This window comes from Sciurus carolinensis, chromosome 16 (genome assembly GCF_902686445.1).
Source record: "Sciurus carolinensis chromosome 16, mSciCar1.2, whole genome shotgun sequence".
NCBI lineage: Eukaryota > Metazoa > Chordata > Mammalia > Rodentia > Sciuridae > Sciurus > Sciurus carolinensis.
In genome coordinates, this window is record NC_062228.1 from 48,264,346 (window position 1) to 48,287,482 (window position 23,137).

Sequence of the window (23,137 nt, forward strand, 5' to 3'; positions counted from 1 at the left end):
ACCTTTTCTTTAAGGGGAGATCAATAGTAGCAGTGCCCAATTCAGACACTATGCAATCCTAGACCAAATCGCCCCTATGGGGACAAATAACAAAATTGTCATAATAACAAAATGAGTTCAAATATGATCTTCAATAAAACAAACAGATTTGCAATAAGGTCTGCAGGTTCTAATGGAGGACAAAGAGGATCAGAGGGGATATAGAATGTGGCGGTTAATGGGATAAGAAGATTATACAGAGTTCTAGAAAACAGAAAGGGTGAGAGTGTAATCCAAAGAAATTGGATGTTAGCATGCAGAAAAGGGAGAAAGAGACTCTGAGGGAACAGTTAAACAAAAGGAAAAGAGAGCAAGAAAAGTAAGGAAATAAAAACTTAATTTTTTCTATAAGGAGAAAAAAGAAAATCTACAGTATAACAGTCATATAGTAATGAAACCTCCCAGTGTTCAGTACCTGATGCTGAGAGTACCTGAAATGAGCTTCAAGCCCTCCAGCAGTGGTCTCAGGATGGATGTTGCCCCACCTAAAGATCAGAGCTACAGCTTCCAGGATTATCCAAGATGGCCACTCTGGCTTGAAATGTGTTGGCAAATGGTGAGCTGCGCTCTGGGGTGTGGACGTAGTCAGCTGGAGGTCTTGGAGGCGGGGAGTGCGGTTGGTCAGGCAGGGTCCTGTAGGTCGGGTGTGTTTGGTGTGGTTGCGGGATCCTGGAGGCCGAGTGCAAGCGTCGGTCTGGGGGTCCCGTGATAGGGCGCAGTCAGTTGGTCTGGGGGTCCTGGCAGCAGGGAGCAGTCGTCAATGTGAGGCCCCAGAGGCAGGGAGTGATCAGTCGGGCTGAGGGATCCGGGAGATGGGGCTCAGTCAGTCCGGTCAGGGGTCATATGGGGCCTTGCTGTTGTCTCAAAATGGGGCAGCCACGTGTATCAACCTGCAGATACTGTGACAGAGAACTTCCAGGCAACAGCAGGCAGCGGGTGCACCACTGGCGGTCGGTGATCAGTTTGCTGACTGTTGTCGGACTATCAGGAGGTGAACCTCATGCGTTGGGTGATGGATAGTGTAAGGCAGCAATGGACAGGCAAGAGGCAGGCAAATGGCGGATGATAGCGCCTGACAGTGAGCAATCCTGCACTCAAAAAAGGCATCGATATGCTGGCAGACTGCAGGTGATTGCAGCAGACAAATGGGGTAAACACCAGGGAATCGATAATCAGCAAAAACTGCCTCACAAAAGAAACAGATATCCTCTGCTTGAAACCGAGTTACCAAGCGACAAGGAACGCAGCCTCCCTCTAGTCCACCATCTTGGATCCAACCTCCTGTAATAGCTTTTTAAAAGCCAAATTAAAGCCGGGTCTGGTGGTGCACACCTGTAATCCCAGCGGGTTGGGAGGCTGAGACAGAAGGATTGTGAGTTCAAAACCAGCCTCAGCAAAAGTGAGGTGGTAAGTAACTCAGTGAGACCCTGTCTCTAAATAAAAATACAGAATAGGGTTGGGGATGTGGCTCAGTGGACATGAGTGCCCCTGAGTGCCCCCACAAAATGGTGTAATTACTGTGGAAAATGGTTGACAGTCCCTTATAGTTAAATGTAACCATATCAAATTCTATAGTTATAATACAATCCAGCAATTCTACTTCTAGATATATACACCCCAAAGAATTAAAAATTCATCTTTACTCAAGTATTTATACATGAATGTTCATAGTAGCATTGTTTATAATAGCCAAAAAATAGAAACAATCTAAGTGTGCATCAACTGATGAATAAACAAAATGTAGTATATACATACAATGAAATATTATTCAACCATAAAAAGGAATAAAGTATTGGTACTTGTTACAATGTGGGTGAACCTTGAAAACTTATGCTAAGTAAATGCAGTATCTAATAATAATTTTGTATGATTTCATTCACATGAACATAAGTCTAACTTAAATCACTAAAACAGAGTGATAGCCACCCGGTCAATTCCCAGACTTGAGCCAGTATGCAGACCAGAACCCCTTAATGAAGGGGAGACCAGGTTCCCTTGAGGAAGGAACCTGCTACACAGCCAGAAATGTGTACTTGAAGCAATATTGCTTATGGAGTTTATAATCTAGCAGTAAATTAGTCACCAAAATGATAATTGCACACACATATAAAATAACCACAATAAATTTCAAATGTGAAATTCTGAGTTGTAGAAACATGAGAATTTGCTCTGTTAGTTTTGATACTTTCCTGCAACTCCTCTAAATTGAAAACAAATGACAGCTATGGTAAATGTCAAGGACAGTTGTAATAGGTATGTAACAGTTGGACCTGATGCCAAGGCCCTGGGCGGTGGGGGATGTCAAATTTCACCCATTGAAACAATACCCTTCAGAGGTCATTCAGCTTTCCTGGAACATCAGTGGTCTTATTTTTTCACAAGGAGTAACACTTTACAAGGCAGATGTATGTAATTGGAAGGGCTGACTGAACACTGGATATTTTCTTGGGGTGGAAAAAGTTTCTCCAGAGCTAAGGGGAACCAATATATACCGAGGGTCTACCATGTGGAAAGTGTTGTACATCTGTGTATCTCTCTCTCTCTTCATTCAATACTCAAAACCACCCAGGAGCATGGCATTGTGGTAGGCAGAATGGTCCACAAAGATTCCATGACCAAATCCCTACAACCTATGAATATGTTAAATTACATAGAGAAAGGGACTTTGAAGATGAAAATGTAATTAAGGTTACCACATAATCTTTTTTCTTTCCTTTTTTTTTTTTTTTTTTTTTTTTTTTTTGGTGCTGGGGATGGAACCCATGACCTCCTGTGTGCTAGGCAGGTGGTCTACCACTGAACTGTAACCACAGCCTAAGGTCACAAATCTTAAGATGGGGAAAATTTTGGAAAACCTTTTTACTTGACACAAAACACATACATACCTGTGGGGTAAGGTGTGATAATTCAATACATGTATAAATGTGGTTGGAGACAGGCAATCTTATCACATGAATCCTTAAAAGTTGAAAACTTTCTAGCTGGAATTATGTGGCAGAAGAGAGAAGCAGAAGAGGGAGGTCACAAAAGTCAGAAAGATTCCAAGGTGACAGGATTTGATGCACCAGATGTAGGGACCCAAGTGCAAGGACTATAGAAAGACCTCTAGGAGCTAAAGGTCACCCCAGCCCCAGCAGCCAGCCAGCATGGAAATAGAGACCTCAGTCCTATAGTCACATGGAACCGGATCTTACCAACAACCTGAATGAGCTGGGAAGTGCATTCTCTCTAGAGCCTACAGATACGAACCCAACCAGCTCTCAGCTGCGCTAAACGTATAGCCAGGGAAACAGTAAATGCCTACCTGGACATCTGACCTCAGAACTGTGAGTAAATAAATTTATATTGTGGTAATTTGTTACAGTGGCCACAGAAAATTAACATGGGCACTGACATTTTTTTTGAAAGTTTACTTAGGTAGCAAGCACTTTTCATCTATTATCTCACTTTATACCCCAAACCTGAACACTGAATCAAATGAGAAAATACAGTATTAAATGAGAAGATAATACAGATTTTCTTCTGCAGAATTTAGCTTGCCTAAAGCAACATAGCTAATCATAGCAAAGCCAGGGTTCAAACCCAGCAGCATGTCTACAGAATGTATGCTTTGAACTACAGAACAGTGCAGACTTCCTAGTCAGCTGAGCTCACAGAGCTTACATTAAGTGTGTCCAAGATGATTCAGAATTGAGCTCAAATCTGAGCCAGGTCTGTTCAGTTTCAAAAGTGCTAATTTCTATGAAGTCTATAAAAATAAAATAATAAATGCAGTCTGTAAAAATAAAGAAAAAGAACAACGAATCAAAAGGCAGTCTGTTAAAAAAAAATAAAAAATAAAAATAAAAAAGTGCTAATTCCAAAACATTGAATCAACAAATATTTGTTAAGATTCTACACATGTATTATACCATCCACTGGGTATCCTAAGATCCTAAGTCACTGTCCTCCAGGGATTTCAGTTATTAAATTTGATAGTTGCTATCATGGAACACTGCAGGCTGTATGGGGCACTCCAGGAGACTAGGGAGGAAACACTGGTCTTTGGCACAGGAGTACTAGGAAGTTTTTAGACAGATAAAGCTAACTACGGAATTCTAGGTAGAGAGACTGGCAAAGAAACACAAAAATTTGATTTGTTCTAGAAACCACGAAAGAGTTAAATATTCTTAAGACACAAATTTCAAGAAGAAAATAGAGCTGGGCACAGTGGTACATGCCTGTAATCCCAGAGGTCCGGGAGTCTGAGGCAGGAGGATTGCAAGTTCAAGGCCAGCCTCAGCAACTTAACAAAGCCTTATCTCAAAATAAAAAATAAAAAGGGCTGGGGATGTTTCTCAGTGGTTAAGCACCCCTGGGTTCAATTCCTGGGACCAAACAGAAGTTTGTCAGCAAGAAATGTTGACAAGTATATATAGCAACTGGAACTTTCATAGTTTTGGCAAGTATAAAATGATGCAAATTCTTTGGGAAAAATATTTCTTATGAGCCAAAATTCCATTGAAGTATTGACCCAAGAGGAATGAAAACATAAATCCACAGAAGACTTGTGCAAGAATGCTCACAACAGCTCCATTCATAATCCCTCTGCTGTGGTTTGGATGTTCATCCCTCAAAGGTTCCAATGTGGCAAAGGGAGGTGGTAATGTACCCTTCAGAGGTTGGGGCCACTGGGAAGTCCGTGGGTCACTGGAGGCACTGCACTCAGAACAGGCACTACTGCCATCCTCTTAAGCTTCCAGTTATTCAAGGGGTTGTGGCTCAGTGGTTAAGCACCCCTGGGTTAATCCCCAGTACCAAAAAAAAAAAAAAAAAAAAAGAAAGAAAGAAAAGAAAATATGGCAGGCATGTGGGTCCACTTACTAAGTGGTTCATTTTTTATCATGAATGGTAGAGAAGTGCTGAAAAGAAATTTGGCAGTAGAGTGATGTGTCAGATTAACCTTTTAGAATGCTCAACCAGTCTGGCACTGGATTGATCAGGCAAGAAAATCAGTCAGAAGACTATTGCAATTGTAGAGACTAAAGAGAATTTTGTATTCTGGTTTAGAGCAGTGGGAAAGGAGAGGCAAAGGATGAGAGTGATCAAAAATGTTCAGTGGGCCAAATCTCTGAATCTTAAAGATTAACTGGATCCAGAGAGACAGGAAGAGAAATCTGGAATTTTCCCTTTCTGAACGAGGCTCTGTCTGATATTTGATGCATTCGAGTGCATTAAAGAAGGAAGAGCAGGCATGAGGGAGAAAAGAAGATCAGTTTCTTTTGGATTTGTTGAAATGCCCTCGGAATGAAGCAACTGGGTGTGTGAAAGGGGAGAAAGAAGAAAGGGAGAGAGGAAGAAAAGACTCTCCGATAAAAGATTTTTTAACTATAGATTTTTATTATTAAGTTCAACAGACTTAAGATTTATCTGTAAAACTTCTATGAAGGCTCCTAATGGCTTACTTGGAATTTGTGTACTTATCTTTTTGGGGGTGCTGGCTGTGGAGGACCTCCTCGGGATTCCTACTCTTAATTCAACCACTCCAGGAATTTTCCTTTCACATTACCTTTATTTCTACCACAAGTGAACTCTACAAAATCCTGTATACAACTTTCCAGGACAGGCATGAGAAGACCACATGGTTGGGCTCTGCAAAGAATTATGTTTTTATAAGAAAATCAGGGGCTGGGGAGATAGCTCAGTTGGTAAAGTACTTGCCTTGCAAGCACAGGGCCCTGGGTTCCATCCCCAGCACCACAAAAAAAAAAAAAAAAAAAAAAAAAAAAAAAATCAAATGTTTAAATGTGAAGAGGAAGAAGGCACTAGCAAGGGAGAGTGAGAGTACAGAAAAGAGAGAATGGTCTGGGTGTGGTGGCTCACACCTGTAACCCTAGCTACTCAGGAGCTGAGGAAGGAGAATCGCAAGTTCTAGGCCAGCGCTGCTACAGCAAGCCAATGTGGGAAAAGAGAGAGACAGACAGACAGACAGGGACAAACAGAGAGAGAGGGAGATTAGATTCTAGTCTCAGAACTCCCTAACGTTTCCTCTTGTAATTTAAGACTAGGAGTTATGACTGGAGTAACAGGGCTTGCCTGGTTCTTCATTCTAAATCCTAGGCTAAAATTCCTGATGAGGTTTGCAATGAGAGGCATTTCGCTTTAATCCCTCTTGACTTCAGGGAGGTGGGCCTCTCTCTTTTCCCCTACTAACCCATTTAGAAAAACAAAGTAAGAGAATGAACTTCAAAAGGCTTTATAGTAAAAAAATGCAATATAAATTCAAGGTGTTATTACTGTGAAAGGATCAAGAGAAATGAAACAGAAACATGAGAGTCAGACTTACATTTATAATTTTAGGTTCTGCCATTTCTGTTTCCTTTTTCCTTCAGATTTCTCAGTCTGAACAGTCTTGTTTCACATATGGTAGATGTTTAATGAGCCCACTGGGATGGATTCCACTCACTATACTTTCTGCCAGCTGGGAAAACCTATTATTAACATCATACAATATCATAGTGTTTCCATTCACTTTCCATTCCCTCCTAGCTCAAATGCCTTCAGAGAGTATATATCCCTAATTCCAGAAGAGATGAACTCTTCTTACAGCTTCTTATAGAAGTGTGTCACTGGCTCCAACATCATAATGCATCAGGCTGTGTCAGGTGACCAGTATTACTAAAAACCTGAAAATCCCTTGTGAACGCCTAGTGCTGGGACGTTGGAATCTAATGCTTTGTGATGGGGATAAAAAGTCAGTATATTGCAGTGGTGGGATTTAAACAGACCTTGTTTGTACTGTCTCTCTCTCTTTTTTTTTTTTTTTTTTGGGTGCTGGGGATCAAACCCAGGGCCTTGTGCTTACAAGGCAAGCACTCTACCGACTGAGCTATCTCCCCAGCCCCTGTACTGTCTCTTAATGCCTTAACGTAGAACTCTAGATAAAATACAGCTAAATTTGAATCTGATACCCAACTAAATTTGCATTTCAGATGTGGTTTGGGATACACTTAAACTAAAAAATTGTGTTTATTCACGCGATTATAACTGGATATGAGGGGATGGATTGGGAGATGAAGGGGTTTGGGTTTTCTTTTCAGGATAATGAAAATATTAAAATTGATTGTAGTGGTAGATGTACAACTATGTGAATATACTAAAAGCTATTGGGTTATTCACTTTAAATGTGAACTCTATGGTACATAAATTATTTCTCAATAAAACTGTCTAAAAAAGATACCAAGGGTGGGGGGGAATCCTCTTATACCTCCTGCCCCAGTCCACTCTAATCTCTAAAATATCGCATCTTGGGCTGGAGTTGTGGTTCAGTGGTACAGCACTTGCCTGGCATATGTGAAGCCCTGGATTCGATCCTCAGTACCCGCATATAAATAAAAAAAAATCCACTGACAACTAAAAAATGTTTAAAAATATCGCATCTATCTCCAGTCTCTTTCTACTTTATACCTGGAAGCCAAAAGGATCTTCAAAACAGATCAGATTATGTCATTAAAGAGACCTTCAAGGCCCTCTATTATCTAGCCCTTTCCAGCCTCCTTAACTTTCTCTTTCTACTCTTCATACTTATTTGCCTTTTTTTCTGTTTCTCCAATATACCATGCTTTCTCTCACCTCTACATATACCCCAACTTTCTAACTCCTTTATACCTTTTAAAGCTCATCTGAAACCTCCCTCTCTTAGATCCTGCTGACAGTTTTCCTGATATATATTCTAGCAGTTTCCTGACCTTCCCCATCATAACAGTGGTACTCCATAAGAGTAGAAACCTTGCTGCTCAGAATATTAATATTAATATTAATGTATAGTCCAATACTTTGGACAGTCTGTCATAGAGTAGGTACTCAGTAAATATTTGTCAAATCTTAGAAAAGATGTTAAGCTGTTAATTTCCTTTATAAAATTATTCATAACCAATAATACCAATATTCAGTGAGTAACCTGGCCATGATCTTTGTTCTCCTTCACCATTTCTACTTCACTCTTCACTCACCCACGTACCTCGTATAAGCCATGGGCACTATAAACATGTTTCCGTGGATCCATTGTTGCCTTCTTCTCCCTGTTCTGCTCTTGGATAATTTCTCAGAAGTATCTTCTGGTTCACTCTTCTCCTTTCACTTAGATCTAATCTACTACACTTACGCCTGGTGGTACTGGGGATTTGGTGCAAGGATGCATGCTAGGCAGGCAGTCTTCCATTGAGCCACATTCCCAGCCACGCTGCTTTTATTTTGTGATGACAGTACATTTACTTTCCAGAACTTCTATTTGGCTCTTTTCAAATATGCCTCAGGCTTTACCATTGTTTTGATATTTGTGTGTGTATCTGTGTGTATCATTTTTTACACTATTTAAAAATCCTGATAGTTCTGGTCCTTAGAGAACTTGGGACCTATCTGAACCTACACCTAGTCTTTACTTAGATGTAGACTAATTCTCATTGTATCATTCTCTCAAACCCCATGTCCAGTTGGTAGTAAAGTAAGTAAAAGGAAAAAAAAAAAAAAAGGAAGTGAAAGGCATAGGTTTTCCTCCTTTTCTTTTTGCTTTAACCTCAAATGGCCTTACCCCTTAATATGAGCCAGTGGTGAAGTCACCAGATGGTATTGGTTAGACCTTGGTGAAACTTTTTCCTTTATTTCCTAACACCCAGTTATTTGGAACTCAAGTCAACAGCATGCAGAGGTATGACTGGGCAAATAAGAATCAATTCCCACTGTAGGCCCCCAAATACTAAGGGCAGAAAGGTCTTCTGATTCTAAAATTCATTCTTTTTCCACTATATCAATACTTCTTTTTTTTTTTAGTTGTAGATGGACATAATACCTTTATTTCTATATATATATAGATATATATATATATATATTTTTTTTTTTTTTTTGGCAGTGCCGGGGATTGAACCCAGGGCCTTGTGCTTACAAGGCAAGCACTCTACCAACTGAGCTATCTCCGCAGCCCCTTATATATTATTTATGTGGTGCTGAGGATCGAACCCAGTGCCTCACACGGATGAGGCAAGTGATCTACCACTGAGCCGCATCAGTACTTCTTATGTTAATACAAAAAATACATTAGTTTTTGTGACAGGTGCTTTCCATCATATAGTTTTGGAGGAAGATGGTGAAGGCCAGGAAGATGGAAAGGACAAGGACAGACTCTTCTGCCTCCAGGACTACACAGAGTGAGCACCACTGGATTTTGAGGTTTCCCATTTTTAGGAGTACCTTCCTAGAGAAACAAAGCTTGGAGGAAAGGAAACACATCAAACCACTTGTGGCAAACAAGAATCTCCTCTTATTCCTCATATAGAAACTGGTTTCCACATCTGGGTTGGAAAAGGCTTTGATCTGATTCTAAAATCTTTGTGGGCCCCTAGCAATGAGGGTCCACATACTAATGACCAGGCATTTCTCCAGCTGAGAATGAAAAGTTCTGCAATCCAGCCCCATCCTGAATCAGAGAGTGGGAGCAATGATGTAGAGTGAGTCCTTGGTGAGTGAGTATCAGCCTGGGGCAGGCTCTTCCAGGCAAGTTCTAAGATTCCATACTGGGCAATGCCTATGGAAAGGAGAGTACGCACATTATTCTGTCCAGGGAGGGGTATTACACCCTGGAACTTCAGAGGGCTTCTTGGGGTGTGAGAGCCCCCACAAACCAGCAACAGAACAACCGCTCCCAGGGCACTAGATCCATGGCCTTCAGGGCCTCTTGTCGACGATCTCTTGGGATTGAGGTTCCTCTCTCAGAAGCAGCTCTTGTAGCAGCCTCTGGATTCGGGGGGACTTAAGCTGGTACAGGTCCATGAGCTGGTGGAACTGTTCCATCCATGCGGTGGTATCATTGGCATATTTGCTGCTGTAGCATCCGCAAGACATGGTACAGGGCTACAAATGTCTCCCATGGAGGTACCTCCTCTTTTTTTTTTGAAATGGGTTGTGTCTCCTTCTCCAACTTGGGTAATTTGGGAAACCTGCCCTTACCCTTAAAATTCCATAAGTCCTTTTGAAACATTAGTGCCAGGGTTTGTTGTCCACAGAAGTATGAGCACCTCTGAAATGTCTCTTCGGCAGGATAAAAGTGTCTTGTCTCCATCTCTTTGAGAGCATCTGATAACCGCTGTATTCGTTGACTTCTGTAAGGCTCTCCTAGAAGATGCCAGTTTGTAGCCTTTGGGTCTGGTAACCTCTTGGTAACTATGGGGACTCTGGGGTGGGAACAGCCAAAGGTTCTAGCAGACTCTGCTTTTCCTTCCCTTTTATTGGAGGAATCACTTTCAGGCGTTTTGACTCATGAACTCCCAACTGGATTTTGAGGTCCCTGTGCCTCGTGATTCCAGGGCCTGCTTGTGATAGTATGCAATGGCTTCAAGTTTTGCCCGGTGCAGCCATTCTAAGTCTCCCTTTGAGGTGAGGTCTTTGAGGAGCTGACATAGTCTGTGGAAACTATCCCTGGAAAGCTCTTCTCCTGCTTCCATCCGTTCTAGGACATGGTGGAGCCACTCGACATCTGAGAGGCTGGCCTCTGGATATTTCTCTGCCAGGACTTGAGAGAGAGAGAACCGTACCTTAGTCTGTCCAATGAGAGATGGATGACGTTGCAAAAACCACTTCCACTTGGTACGTAGTAGTTTTGCGTTTTGAGCTCCCGTGGGTCCCTTAAACATGTAGTCCCGCTCTTGGGACTCCAAAATTGAATCTAAAACAGGTAGCGATGTGGGCTTATATATTGGTAACAGTTCTTTTTCTTTATCCATCTTTGGGAATGTTCTAGATGTCTTGAGTACTGTGGCCTCTTCTCCCAAGGATATCTGTTTTTCCAACTGTGCTGGTATCTTCTCTCCCATCTTCAGAGCTACCGAGATGCTTTCCTTGGAAGGACTTGTGGCCTCTTCTCCCAAGGATATCTGTTTTTCCAACTGTGCTGGTATCTTCTCTCCCATCTTCAGAGCTACTAAAATGCTTTCTTGGAAGGGCTTGTGGTCTCTTCTCCCAAGGATATCTGTTTTTCCAACTGTGCTGGTATCTTCTCTCCCATCTTCAGAGCTACCGAGATGCTTTTCTTGGAAGGGCTTGTGGTCTCTTCTCCCAAGGATATCTGTTTTTCCAACTGTGCTGGTATCTTCTCTCCCATCTTCAGAGCTACTAAAATGCTTTTCTTGGAAGGGCTTGTGGTCTCTTCTCCCAAGGATATCTGTTTTTCCAACTGTGCTGGTATCTTCTCTCCCATCTTCAGAGCTACCGAGATGCTTTTCTTGGAAGGGCTTGTGGCCTCTTCTCCCAAGGATATCTGTTTTTCCAACTGTGCTGGTATCTCTCTCCCATCTTCAGAGCTACCAAGATGCTTTTCTTGGAAGGGCTTGTGGTCTCTTCTCCCAAGGATATCTGTTTTTCCAACCGTGCTGGTATCTTCTCTCCCATCTTCAGAGCTACCAGATGCTTTTCTTGGAAGGGCTTGTGGTCTCTTCTCCCAAGGATATCTGTTTTTCCAACTGTGCTGGTATCTTCTCTCCCATCTTCAGAGCTACCAAGATGCTTTTCTTGGAAGGGCTTGGGGTCTCTTCTCCCAAGGATATCTGTTTTTTCCAACCGTGCTGGTATCTTCTCTCCCATCTTCAGAGCTACCGAGATGCTTTCCTTGGAAGGGCTTGTGATCTCTTCTCCCAAGGATATCTGTTTTTCCAACTGTGCTGGTATCTTCTCTCCCATCTTCAGAGCTACCGAGATGCTTTCCTTGGAAGGGCTTGTGGTCTCTTCTCCCAAGGATATCTGTTTTTTCCAACTGTGCTGGTATCTTCTCTCCCATCTTCAGAGCTACCGAGATGCTTTCCTTGGAAGGGCTTGTGGTCTCTTCTCCCAAGGATATCTGTTTTTCCAACTGTGCTGGTATCTTCTCTCCCATCTTCAGAGCTAACCGAGATGCTTTCCTTGGAAGGGCTTGTGGTCTTTCTCCCAAGGATATCTGTTTTTCCAACTGTGCTGGTATCTTCTCTCCCATCTTCAGAGCTACCGAGATGCTTTCCTTGGAAGGGCTTGTGGCCTCTTCTCCCAAGGATATCTGTTTTTCCAACTGTGCTGGTATCTTCTCTCCCATCTTCAGAGCTACTGAGATGCTTTCCTTGGAAGGGCTTGTGGCCTCTTCTCCCAAGGATATCTGTTTTTCCAACTGTGCTGGTATCTTCTCCTCCCATCTTCAAGCTACTAAAATGCTTTCCTTGGAAGGGCTTGTGGTCTCTTCTCCCAAGGATATCTGTTTTTTCCAACTGTGCTGGGTATCTTCTCTCCCATCTTCAGAGCTACCGAGATGCTTTCCTTGGAAGGGCTTGTGGCTCTTCTCCCAAGGATATCGGTTTTTCCAACTGTGCTGGTATCTTCTCTCCCATCTTCAGAGCTACCGAGATGCTTTCCTTGGAAGGGCTTGTGGCCTCTTCTCCCAAGGATATCTGTTTTCCAACTGTGCTGGTATCTTCTCTCCCATCTTCAGAGCTACCGAGATGCTTTCCTTGGAAGGGCTTGTGGCCTCTTCTCCCAAGGATATCTGTTTTTCCAACAGTGTTGCTGGTATCTTCTCCCTCCCATCTCCAGAGCTTCTGAGATGCTTTCCCTGGAAGGGCTTTTGAGAACATCCAGTTTTATAGCACTGGCCTTTTTCTGGAGGGATACCTTTTACAACAGAAAGGATCATTTTCCTTCCTAGTAGTTCCTTCCCTCTTTCTTTTGTAACTTAAGTAGTAGGTCTCTTTTTAAAATCTCTTTTTTCTTGACCACTTCTCCCAGTAATCTCTCTTTTTCCACCTCTTCTGTCCCACTCAAACTTTTCCTTTCTTCCACACTCATTCTTTCTTCCTTCTCCTCAACCCTTCTTCCTCCTCCTGTATCACCTTCTTTTTCTTTTTCTTCTTTTCTTCTCATCCCTCTTTTCTTCTTTCTCCTCCTCGTCCTCCACCTTCTCCACCTCCTCCTTCTTCTCCTCCTCCTCCATCTCCTCCTCCTCCTCCTCCATCTCCTCCACCTCCTCCTCCATCTCCTCCACTTCCTTAGCTGCTTCTCTTCTTTTTCTCCTTCTTCTACTCCTACACCTACTCCTTCTCCTTCCCCTTCTGTCTTCTTCTTCCCCTTCTTCTTCCTCTTCTTCTTCCTCTTCCTCCTCTTCTTCCTCCTCCTCCTCCTCCTCCTCCTCTTCACTCTCTTCCCCTTCTTCCTCTTTCTCTTCCTCTTCCTCCTCCTCCCCAGATGAACTCTTTTGTTCTACTCATCTAATAGGTTTTCTATTTCTTTAGAAAATTTCTTTTCACTTTCCACCTCATCTGTTTGACCATAAAACTTTCCCTTTGGGGTAACAACTCCCTTCAACTGTTTTCTTTTTCTCCCCTCTTGTTTAGGAAATGGAGTTGCCTCTTTTATTTCCTCTATTATTCCTTCCCTCTCTTCAGCCTGTGTGACTTCTCTATGTTCTCTGGCCAATCTTCTTTCTTCCTCAGCCACTCTTTTCTCTAGTTTTATCACTTTTCCTCATTTCCTTGGCCAGTTTTCCTCTGTTTCTTAGCCAGTTTCTTCTCATCTGTGGTCATTCTTCTTCATGTTCCTTAGAAAAATCCCACTGTTTGCTATCAAGTTTGTTCTGTTCCATGGTCAACATGTTCTCCTTAACAAAGAGTGACCTCTTAATTTTGTCAACTTTATTTTTTCCTGGGTTAAATCCCTTTCATCATGGATAAGTTTTTGAAGAACCTTTAAGATTCTGCTGACTTTTCTTGGTTGCTTGGAAATAGCCTTACTTTCCTTCCTTAATGCTTTGGCTAACTTCCTTTCCTCTTGGACATATAGTCTCTGCCCTCCAGTATATTCCAGTTTTTCTTTGGCAATGTCCCTTTTCTCTGTAGCCAGCATCCTATCTTCATAGACTAGTATCTTCTCCTCCAGTGACAGTTTCTTCTTAATTAGTGCCATCTCATGCTTAGTCAGTTTTGCCTGTTTGGGGATTTCTTGAGTCCTTCCCTCCATGGAGAGAATTTGTGTCTCATTCAACCTCGTCTTCTCTGGGCCACCTTCTGCATTTCTGTGTTCAATGCCTTTTCCTCCTTAGCAATATCCTGCTCTTCTTTGAGCAATTTCTTCTCTTGGAACATTGACGCCTTCTCCACAGCCAGTTGCAATCTTTTCCTGGGCTAATTTCCCCTGGTTTTCACCCAGAATTGCTTCTGTTTGAATCAGTTTCTTCTCTACAGCAGCCAGTCTTTCCTTCTTCTGGGCCACTGCCTCCTGCTCCTGTTTCAACCTCTTCTCTCCCTGAACTAGTTTCTCCTTGTACACATCCAGTTTACTCTTTAACTGAGCTAATTGCTCTCTCCCCTGGGCGAGTTTTTCTTTAATATGGAGGAAATTATCTTGTTTCTGAGTCAATTTTTCATTTCCTGAGCTAACTTCTTCTTTTCTTCAGCCAGATTCTCCTCTTTCTGGGCCAGTCTCATCTTATTCTGTTCAAGTTCATCCTTGTTATGGGTCAGTGTTTTCCATTCCTGAACCAGTTTCTCTTTGTTCTCCATCAGTTTCTCCCTTCTCTGGGCCAGTCTTTTCCTCTTTCTCAGGCATTTTTTCCTTGTCCTGGGCCAACTTCTCCTCTCCTGGATCAGCAGCTCTTCTTCCTTGGCCAGCTTCTCCTCTTCCTTAACCAGATTCTCCTCTTGCAAGGCCAGTGTCTCCTCATCCTGAGCCAGTTCCTCCTTTTCTTCAACAAGTCTCTCTTCTTCCTCATTCAGTGCACCTTCTTTCCTAGCCAGTTCCTCCATGTCCCATGCTAGTCCCTTCAGTTCTTTGGCCAGCTCCTTTCTTGCTCTCCTAGACTTTGCTCCTTCTGAGTTAGTATTTCTGCTTTCTGGTCCAAGGCATTTTTTATATCAGCTATTCTCTCTCCTTTCTTGGCTAGCTTCTCCTCTTCCTGAGCTATTTTCTCTGATTTCTTGGCCAGTTTCTTCTTTTGCTGGGCTACTTGCTCTGCTTCCTGGTGTAGCTTCTCCTCTCTTTCAGCCAGTTGTTCCTCTTTATGGGCAAATATCCTCTCTCCCTGGGCCATTTTCCCATCTCTCAGGAACATTTTCACATATTCTTGGGCCAGTTTTCTCTCTTCCTGAGCAGTTTTCTCTCTTCTTGTGCAAGTTTCTCTTCTTCCTGTGCTAGTTTCCTCTCTTGTTTGGCTCGTTTTCTTTCTGCTTTGGCTTGTTTCCTCTTTATCCTGGCTTGTTTCTGTTCTTCCCAGATCTGTCTCTGCTTTTCTGTGACTGGCTTTTCTTCTTCTTCAGACTCCTGGGACACTTCTTCCTCCAGAGTCAGTTCTTTCTCACCCTTGGATTTGGATGACATTTTTTCCCAGATCTCTCTCTGCTTTTCTGTGACTGGCTTTTCTTCTTCTTCAGACTCCTGGGATGCTTCTTCCTCCAGAGTCAGTTCTTTCTCACCCTTGGATTTGGATGACATTTTTTCCCAGATCTGTCTCCACTCATCCCATGTCCGCTTCTTCTTCTCCCCCTTCTGTGTTTCCTCATCTGGGTATGGTTCCTCTTCTTCCTCCTCTTCATCCTCCTCTTCATCCTCCTCTTCCTGAAGATGGCTTCTGTCCCATTCTTGCTTCCATTCATCCCAGGATATCTTCGTTTCATCGGAGGCCTGTTTCCACTGATCCCAGGACTTCTTCCATGCCTGCCACGTTAGCTTTCTCTCAGCCTTATCTGTTTTTTCTTCTGGCTCAACCACTTCCTCTTTTGGTTTGGATGTTTTCCTCCCTTCCTTACTCACATCCCTCTCTTCCTTGATCATTTCCCTCTCTTTTTTACCTACTTTCCTTTCTTCCTGACTTACTGTCCTTTCTGGCCTAGATAACTTCTTAGAGGATTTCTTTTCTTCTTTCTTTGATTTTAGTTTTCCCTTGAGTTGATCACCTGATTCTAAAAATAAAACTTTCTTTTTTTTGCCTTTTTTTGTTATCACTTCTTCCAAGCCTTGCATATCCTTTTCTTCCTTTCTCTCTTGCTCTTGCCCCTCTGATATCTCTTTCTCACCCCCAATCACCATGTCCTCTCTAATTGCTTCTTCATGGATAAAAATTGTTTTTTCCTCTGGCCAGACTACATCCCAGTCAGTGTCCTCAAGCACTTCCTCGCTTTCTTTCTTCAGCACTGGGCAGATCTTCTGAAAGAGTTCCCAGCTGGGTTGCCGATCCACCAGCATCTCCCGAGCCACCGTCACTAGCTCCTTGTTTAGATCTTCTGACATTTTTGTTTGGGAACCAGATATCCTCAGAGTCATAAGACGACACAAGTCATCCCGCCATGATGAGATATCTCCAGGGATAACCCTGTGGCCAGGTACTCCAGAAGCACCCCGCCCAGAGGGTTTAACTTTTCTTATAACTGGTTCTTCCACTACAGGAACTGGAGGTTCCTCGATGAAATCTTCAGTTTCTTTTCTTTTTTTCTTGAGCACTTTTGTGGGTTTCTGAGCTGTTGCTTTCTTGCCTTTTTTGCCATGTAATTTCTTCAGCATCTTCAGGGTCAGAGCAATATGTTCCTTTGAGGAATCTTTATCTGATTGTTCAGCATCTTTTGAGCCTTTTATTAAACTGACAGTTGATGACTTGGAAACTGTGTCCTCCATCTCAACTGGTACCTCTTCACTTTCACCCTCTACAGGAACTGGCTCTATGCTTATCTGTTTAGACTCTCCCTCTTTTATCCTTCTGAGACTTCGCAACAACTTTCGGGCTGCAAGGAAAGTCAGGAGATGGAGGTAAGTAAAGCATGGGAGGCTAAATGAAACTCTTCCCAAATCTAATGTGAGCTAAGAGGAACTCCCATAGAAGAGGTAGCAAGAGAGAGGGCTTTAAAGGAAAAAAAAAGAAAAAAGAAAAAAAAGCATTCTCCTTGCTGTATTCTCAGCATACTTCACAATTGTAGAGAGATAGGCCTTGGAGCCTTCCTGGATTTGGGTGGATTATTCCAAAGAGAATTCTCTTCTGTGACAAGGTCTTTCCATTTCTCTCTTTTCCCACCTAGTATCTCTTGGACCCATCATAGTCCTAACTACCCTGCCTCTTAGAGACCCTGAGACATGGAGCAGATCACCCTGTACATACTTTGCTTTCTGCCTGCTGCTCGGCTTCGTTTTGGGCCTTTGCTGTGCTTGAGTTCATACTCTTCAGAAAATGAGGGACGTTGTGTGGGAGGGTATAGATGTTCGGAAACCTTTGAGACATCCAGAGAAAAATCAGGCTTTTTATCTCCTTTTGCCAAGGTCAGGTTTTCATTTAGTCGCTGCTCCACTTGAGTGTGAAGAATTTGGAGGTCTGTGGGTCGCATCCCCAGAAGATGATCCAGGGATTCCTCCCCAACCATTTCTTGCCTATGAAAGTCAAAGGAGAGGAAGGACTTTACTGAATCAAGAATAAGAGGGAGAATGGGAAGGAAAGAACTGCTGTGGTACAGGCAGGGGGCTTGGCAAAGTAACCACAGAGATAGCACAGGTAGAGGTAAATGAAGGCCAAAAAGAAAGATTAAAGTCCAGGAAGCCAAGATGGCCATGACTGGAGGAGACTGTATGAGGGTTCTAGCAGGAGGGGGAAAGAATGGAAAGTGAAACTTGAAGGGAATAGAGGACAGAAGATAGAAATAGGCAAAGAAAAGGAGAACGAGGGGCTGGGGTTGTGGCTCAGTGGTAGAGCACTTGCCTAGCATGTGTGAGGCACTGGGTTTGAGTCTCAACACCAAATATAAATGAGTAAATAAAATAAAGGTCCATCAAAACTAATCAAAAAATTTTTAAAAAGGAGAAATAAATGAGCAGTTGGGGGATCATGAAGAATAGTCTAGGAATAGAAAAAGGTTATGAAAGAAAAGAGAGATCAGGGAGAGCTAATAAACAGGGATGAGGAAACTAGCAATGAAAGGGAATGGGAAATCGGAAAAGGGGAAAATAAAATTAGCAGGTGGTAAAGAATTGAGGAAAGAGCTAGGTGTGGTGGTGCACATCTATAATCCCAGCAACTTGGGAGGCTGAGGCAGGAGGATCACAGGTTTGAGACCAGCTTTAGTAATTTAGTAAGACCTCATCTCAAAATAAAATAAAAAGGGCTGGAGATTAGATCAGTGTTCCTGGGTTCAACTCCCAGACTGCAAATAGTATTAGTAGTAGTAAATAATTGAGGAAGGCACAAAAAACTTACTGCATATCTCTGTAAGTTTCTCTTTTCTGGATCAAGTTTAAGAGTGAGGTCTTAGAGTGGATTCCAGTCTCAGCCATGAGCAGCAGTGCCTTACTCCTCACTCTTTGGTCCTTATCCATTAATCCTTGAGCCAGAGGCAAGGCAAAGAGATGAGTAATCATTCCTAGACGCTTCAACCCTTCCCAGGCTAATTCTCGGATCAATGGGTTAGAATTGGTTGTATCATCCAGCAGACGATGGGCTGTCTCAGAGCGCAGGGATGGAGACACCTGATAAGAGGCAAATATCTGCCCTAGTGCACCAATGCAGCTTTGGTACTTCAGTGGAACAGCACGGATCATAATACCGAGGATTGTCTCAATCAGGCTACTAACAGCTATTTCATTCATTTCACTCATTTTTCTTCCCAGCCAACTGCGGTTTGCTGCATCTGTAAGGAAACTGTAGTTTACATCCTTGCCTAGTCTTGATTTTATGAGGCTCTCATCATCCTCCTCTGCAAATTCTCCTAGATCACTTAGAGCTCTTACTTTGCCATGCCAAAAGGAGAATGGTTCGGACTTGTCCCATTTCAGTTCCCGCTGGGGTGAGTGCAGATTGCACTGTAAGAATATTGGACTTCCCTCTGGCCAAAGACGAGCACGGATCACTGAGTTGGGGATGTAGCAATCAGGGGCAAGGAACCATTTCCGCCCATGACCAAAGTAGCATCGCAATATCTGATAGGGGTTAAGTCCATCCCAGCTAGTTAGCTGTAATTGGGGAGGAACCACATATTGGGTATGGTGAGGTTTGTTCATCTCTGTCCCGTCAGTTCCCATCTTTTCCAAAGCATCATGTGTGGAAGTACCCAGTAATATAGGGCCCCCATCTGTATCTTCTTCTATGACATGTGGCACAGAGTTGTCAAAGGCAATGGCCCGCTTATTGACAAGAGTCTCCAGACCTACTAATTCCTGTTTTCCATGACCACAGTAGATATACTTGGGCACAAACATGGTCTCAAAGGAGAAGAAAAAGCCTGGTATAAAAGGCTTAGGGACTTCTAGCACTTCATCTGTCATAGTCATAAAGGAAAGGCGGGATAGCACGGAGGGGGGAAGCAGTTTTAAGCAAGACACCAGATACAGACTCTGGTTGAAAGTCACGAGCAGGTCGCCCCGGTCATTAGCAAAGCAGAGTGGGCCAAAGTGCAGCGATGAGTCCAGCATGGCTATGAGTCTACCATGAAAGTCCCATATTCGGACAGAGCCATCAATGCCACCTGTGACAAAAAGACTCAAGGGCAAGCAGACATCAAAGGATGTGATGGTACATTGGTGCAGAGGCAAAGTCTCAATGAACTTTGAACTTTCCTGTGACACAGCAGACATAAAATCATGGAACTTCCAGAGACGCAGGCAGTTGGCGTCTGTGATGGCACCCACAGTCTTAGGCAAGAGTATCAGGTGTTTTAGGTGACAGCTGCTGAGAATGCTGGCAACAGGCTGCAGTTGTACTCTGATCTCAGTAAACACAGCTTCTGACAGGTGTACATAGTCATCCATTCCGTAGGAACAGAGCAAAGAGTTTTCTCGGCTACCAAGAATCCCTCCAGACATTGTAGAAAGTGCCAGTACAGCCCCCAAATGCACTAATTTCTCTATTCGGGCACAGCTGTGCTGGGAGAGCACTCTTATCATACCACTCTGGTGCCCAGAGAATATCAGTCCTTCTAGCCCTCGCCCCAGGTGGAAATGCCCATAAGCCAGGCATTGTACAAAGTCATAAGAATCTGGTGATGTGCCTATGAGATACTTAGCTGGGCAAGGGCAGCGGGTTGTGTCGAACACCAGCACCTCTGAGCCACCTGTTGCCACAAAGAGCTCCTCTTTTCTTGGATCATAGGCCCAATCCACAGCATGGTCCAGAATTGAGAAGGGCCAGGTGAGAACCAGAAGCTCCCCTGTTAGTGGGGACACAAAGCGCAATAGGCCATCCTCTGTAGTGACCAGAATTCGGAACCAGTTTTCTCCGCAGCAGATTCGACGCACCTGCTGGGGAGTAGAACCACAGACATTGAAGAGGGTATAGAAGTAGGGCAGACGGCGCAATGAAAAACTATAGGTAGTTTGGCAGAAGAAAGTAGTATCATCAATAAACTGGAGGCAGTATAGCTCCTCACCAAGTTCTAGTCGCCGAAGCAGGTTCCCTGAAGTCAGGTTCCACTCCTTGATTGCACCTTCTTTGCCAGCTGTTAGCAGGGTGTGGGCCTCTGGCCGGCTGCGGATACATACGACTAATGAGGAATGGGCCTTGAAACTGTGGAGGGGATGGCTTCGAGTGAGGCTCCATACTTGGATTTCCCCACTCTTGTCTCCAGCATAGAGAAAGCCCTGATCAATACAGGTGAAGCAGCAGGTGATAGAGGAGCCACTGCTGGATATGAACTTCTTCGCCTCTCCCAGCTGGCCTTGACCCTGGCGCTCAAAGACCCTCACTACTGTCTCACACAGAGCTAGGAGGGAGCCATTTGGGCCATTCAGCATTATGTCCTGGACAACCTCATCACCAGGCATGGAAAACATGTTGGCTATTTGGAGGCCCTTGCCACTTCGCTCAATGACCCAGGTGACCACTGCCCCCAGGATGCCAGACAGAAGCATTTTCATTTCTGGATCATAGCAGAGGCAGTTGATATTGAAGCGGCAGGGCACTACGCCTAGTGGCTTAAATGCCCGAAAGTGGTCCCCAAAAAGCCGCAGGAGCAGATCACCACAGTAGGCCACGAGGATGTGAAAGGAACCTGTGTGGACCATTGACTGAATGGGTGGCAGTCGCTCAGTCATGGAGAATGTTCTTTTCTCAACCGTGTCCTCAGATTTGCTCTTCATCCACACTACAGCCTAGAAGAGAATAAGATGGAAACTGCATAGAAACAATAGTAGAGGAGGAAAGGGCCTGATATTCAGCTACTTTTCCCTGTTCTTTTTGCTAAGGAGGAATTGGAAGTCTCCAGTGATTTTACCGCATGGTGACGGTAGCTGAAACTAGGAAGAGTTGGGAAGCTTGGGCTCCTTTTCCTATACTTAACCTCTTTAGAGGACCGCAAAAGTTTACTTAGCTTGGAGACTAATTGCAGGAAGAATGAGAGGGGAATCATGGATCTGATCACATTCAAGGGGTATATCTTCCTTTGTCATCCTGGGTTGAGAGCTATATGGGCATGGTCCCTTAAAGAATACACTAAGAAGGATAAGAAACTCAGTTTTACCTGTATTTCTTTTGTGTAGGATGTCATCCAAGAGAGGGAGGCAAAGAAGTAGGCATCAGTGAAGTAGTGGCATATGAGTGGCATATTTTGAGGAAAGCGAGATTCTTTAAACAGTATCTGGGACCGGTCACTCAGCACAACTATGTCATTCTCTGGTTCACCTAAAGCCTGTGGGGGAGAGACATGGCATTAACAAAGAGACCAGGGCACACATGCACTAAATAAATAGTCACAAAAGTCACAGTTGGCTAGGCATGTTGGCACAGTCCCATAATCCTAGGGACTAGAAAGACTGAGGCAGAAGGATTGCAAGTTTTAGTCCAGTCCAGGCAACCTAGTGAGACCGTGTCTCAAAATTAAAAATAAAAAAGGGCTGGGGATGTAGTTCAGTGATAGAGTGGTCTGGATTTAATCCTCAGCACTGCAAAAAAAAAAAAAAAAAAATCACAAGTCAATTCCCCAAATCATATATCCTGCCCCTCCTAACTCCTGTTACATCCACATGTGTACATCTTAACACTTAGAGGACATCTTCACTTTGCAAGAATGTAAAGTGGTCTCCCAACAAGTGAGGGAACAAGACCCCTCCAGGTCCTGTGTGAGCATATTTTATAGTGTGAGCACAGGGCAAAACTATGTTCTTCCCAACATGAAATTAGCTACACCTGTCCTCACAAAGGTACTTGTGTCATTAAAGACATAATATCTAAAAAATTATCCAAGTTAGTACATTACCTTATAGCCATGTGTAATAGTACAGTATTACAAAAATAAGAGCAGCTCTAAGTTATTAAATCTTAAAAATACAACTTTTTAGGACACCCTATCTGGCCTTTAAATTTGGCAGAGGAACAGCCCATACATGATATGTATTGTCCCGTAGTGATAGAACATGGGCTGTGAAATGTGCACCTGGGATCCATCTGTACAAAGCCAGCAATAGCAAACCAAGATTGACAAATGTTCTTCCTGGCACTTTCTCCCTTTTAGGAAATCTCTCTTTCCAGAGGGGTTGGTTCCTCTGACAATGCTTCAAAGTAGTCACTTCCCATGTCAAAATTTCCTTTTAAGAGGTCTGTAAACTCATTAGAAATTGATGGCTCACTTCCTCTTAAGGTAACACCTCTCTTGATGGCCTACTCTGTTCACTTCTTGCTTTCATGAACAGTCTATGACTCTTCTGAAGTGCTTATTACTGTTAAGATAGAGGCCAACCAATAGCATGTTTATGCCCTACAGATACATTACCTTGTTTTCTTCTATGAAGTCATTTACAACGTATTTAAAATTCTCCCAAGTGGGAATGAGTCGGGGGGACGACATAACTTTGATTTCCCTCTGGTCCTCTTCAGGATCATTGTTTAAAAATCTGTGGGAATCCAAAAGAGGGCTTTTTAACCACAGTTACTTTTTGAGGAACCAGGAATCAGAAGGCAAAAAAACCCATCATCAGGTTTCTTGTACACCTTGTGAATGTCAGAAACTATGCACAAGACAAAGTTTCTCATTTAATCCTCAGTATGCTTCAGTGGGGTAGGTATTGTCCCATTTTGCAGATGAAAAAACTGACTCTTGGAGAGGATAAATAAAGGAGTTGGGATTGAATCTTAGCGTTTTCTATCTAGGATATTATA

The 23,137-nt window shown here is 43.2% G+C and overlaps 1 protein-coding gene across 1 annotated transcript; it reads right to left on the reverse strand.

Moving 5' to 3' along the window:
- Positions 1 to 9,341: 9,341 nt before the first annotated feature.
- On the reverse strand, positions 9,342 to 22,826 carry LOC124966109 (WD repeat-containing protein 87-like). The gene is given in 24 exon segments (XM_047527183.1): positions 9,342 to 9,697; positions 9,700 to 9,753; positions 9,756 to 9,891; positions 9,893 to 10,236; positions 10,239 to 10,325; positions 10,328 to 10,927; positions 12,661 to 12,746; positions 12,918 to 13,287; positions 13,290 to 13,557; positions 13,560 to 13,607; positions 13,610 to 13,704; positions 13,707 to 14,078; positions 14,081 to 14,192; positions 14,194 to 14,447; positions 14,450 to 14,609; positions 14,611 to 14,657; positions 14,660 to 14,866; positions 14,869 to 15,171; positions 15,174 to 15,422; positions 15,492 to 16,793; positions 17,165 to 17,430; positions 18,251 to 21,135; positions 21,504 to 21,671; positions 22,752 to 22,826. Coding segments are annotated over 24 exon segments (8,844 nt in total).
- Positions 22,827 to 23,137: the final 311 nt, after the last annotated feature.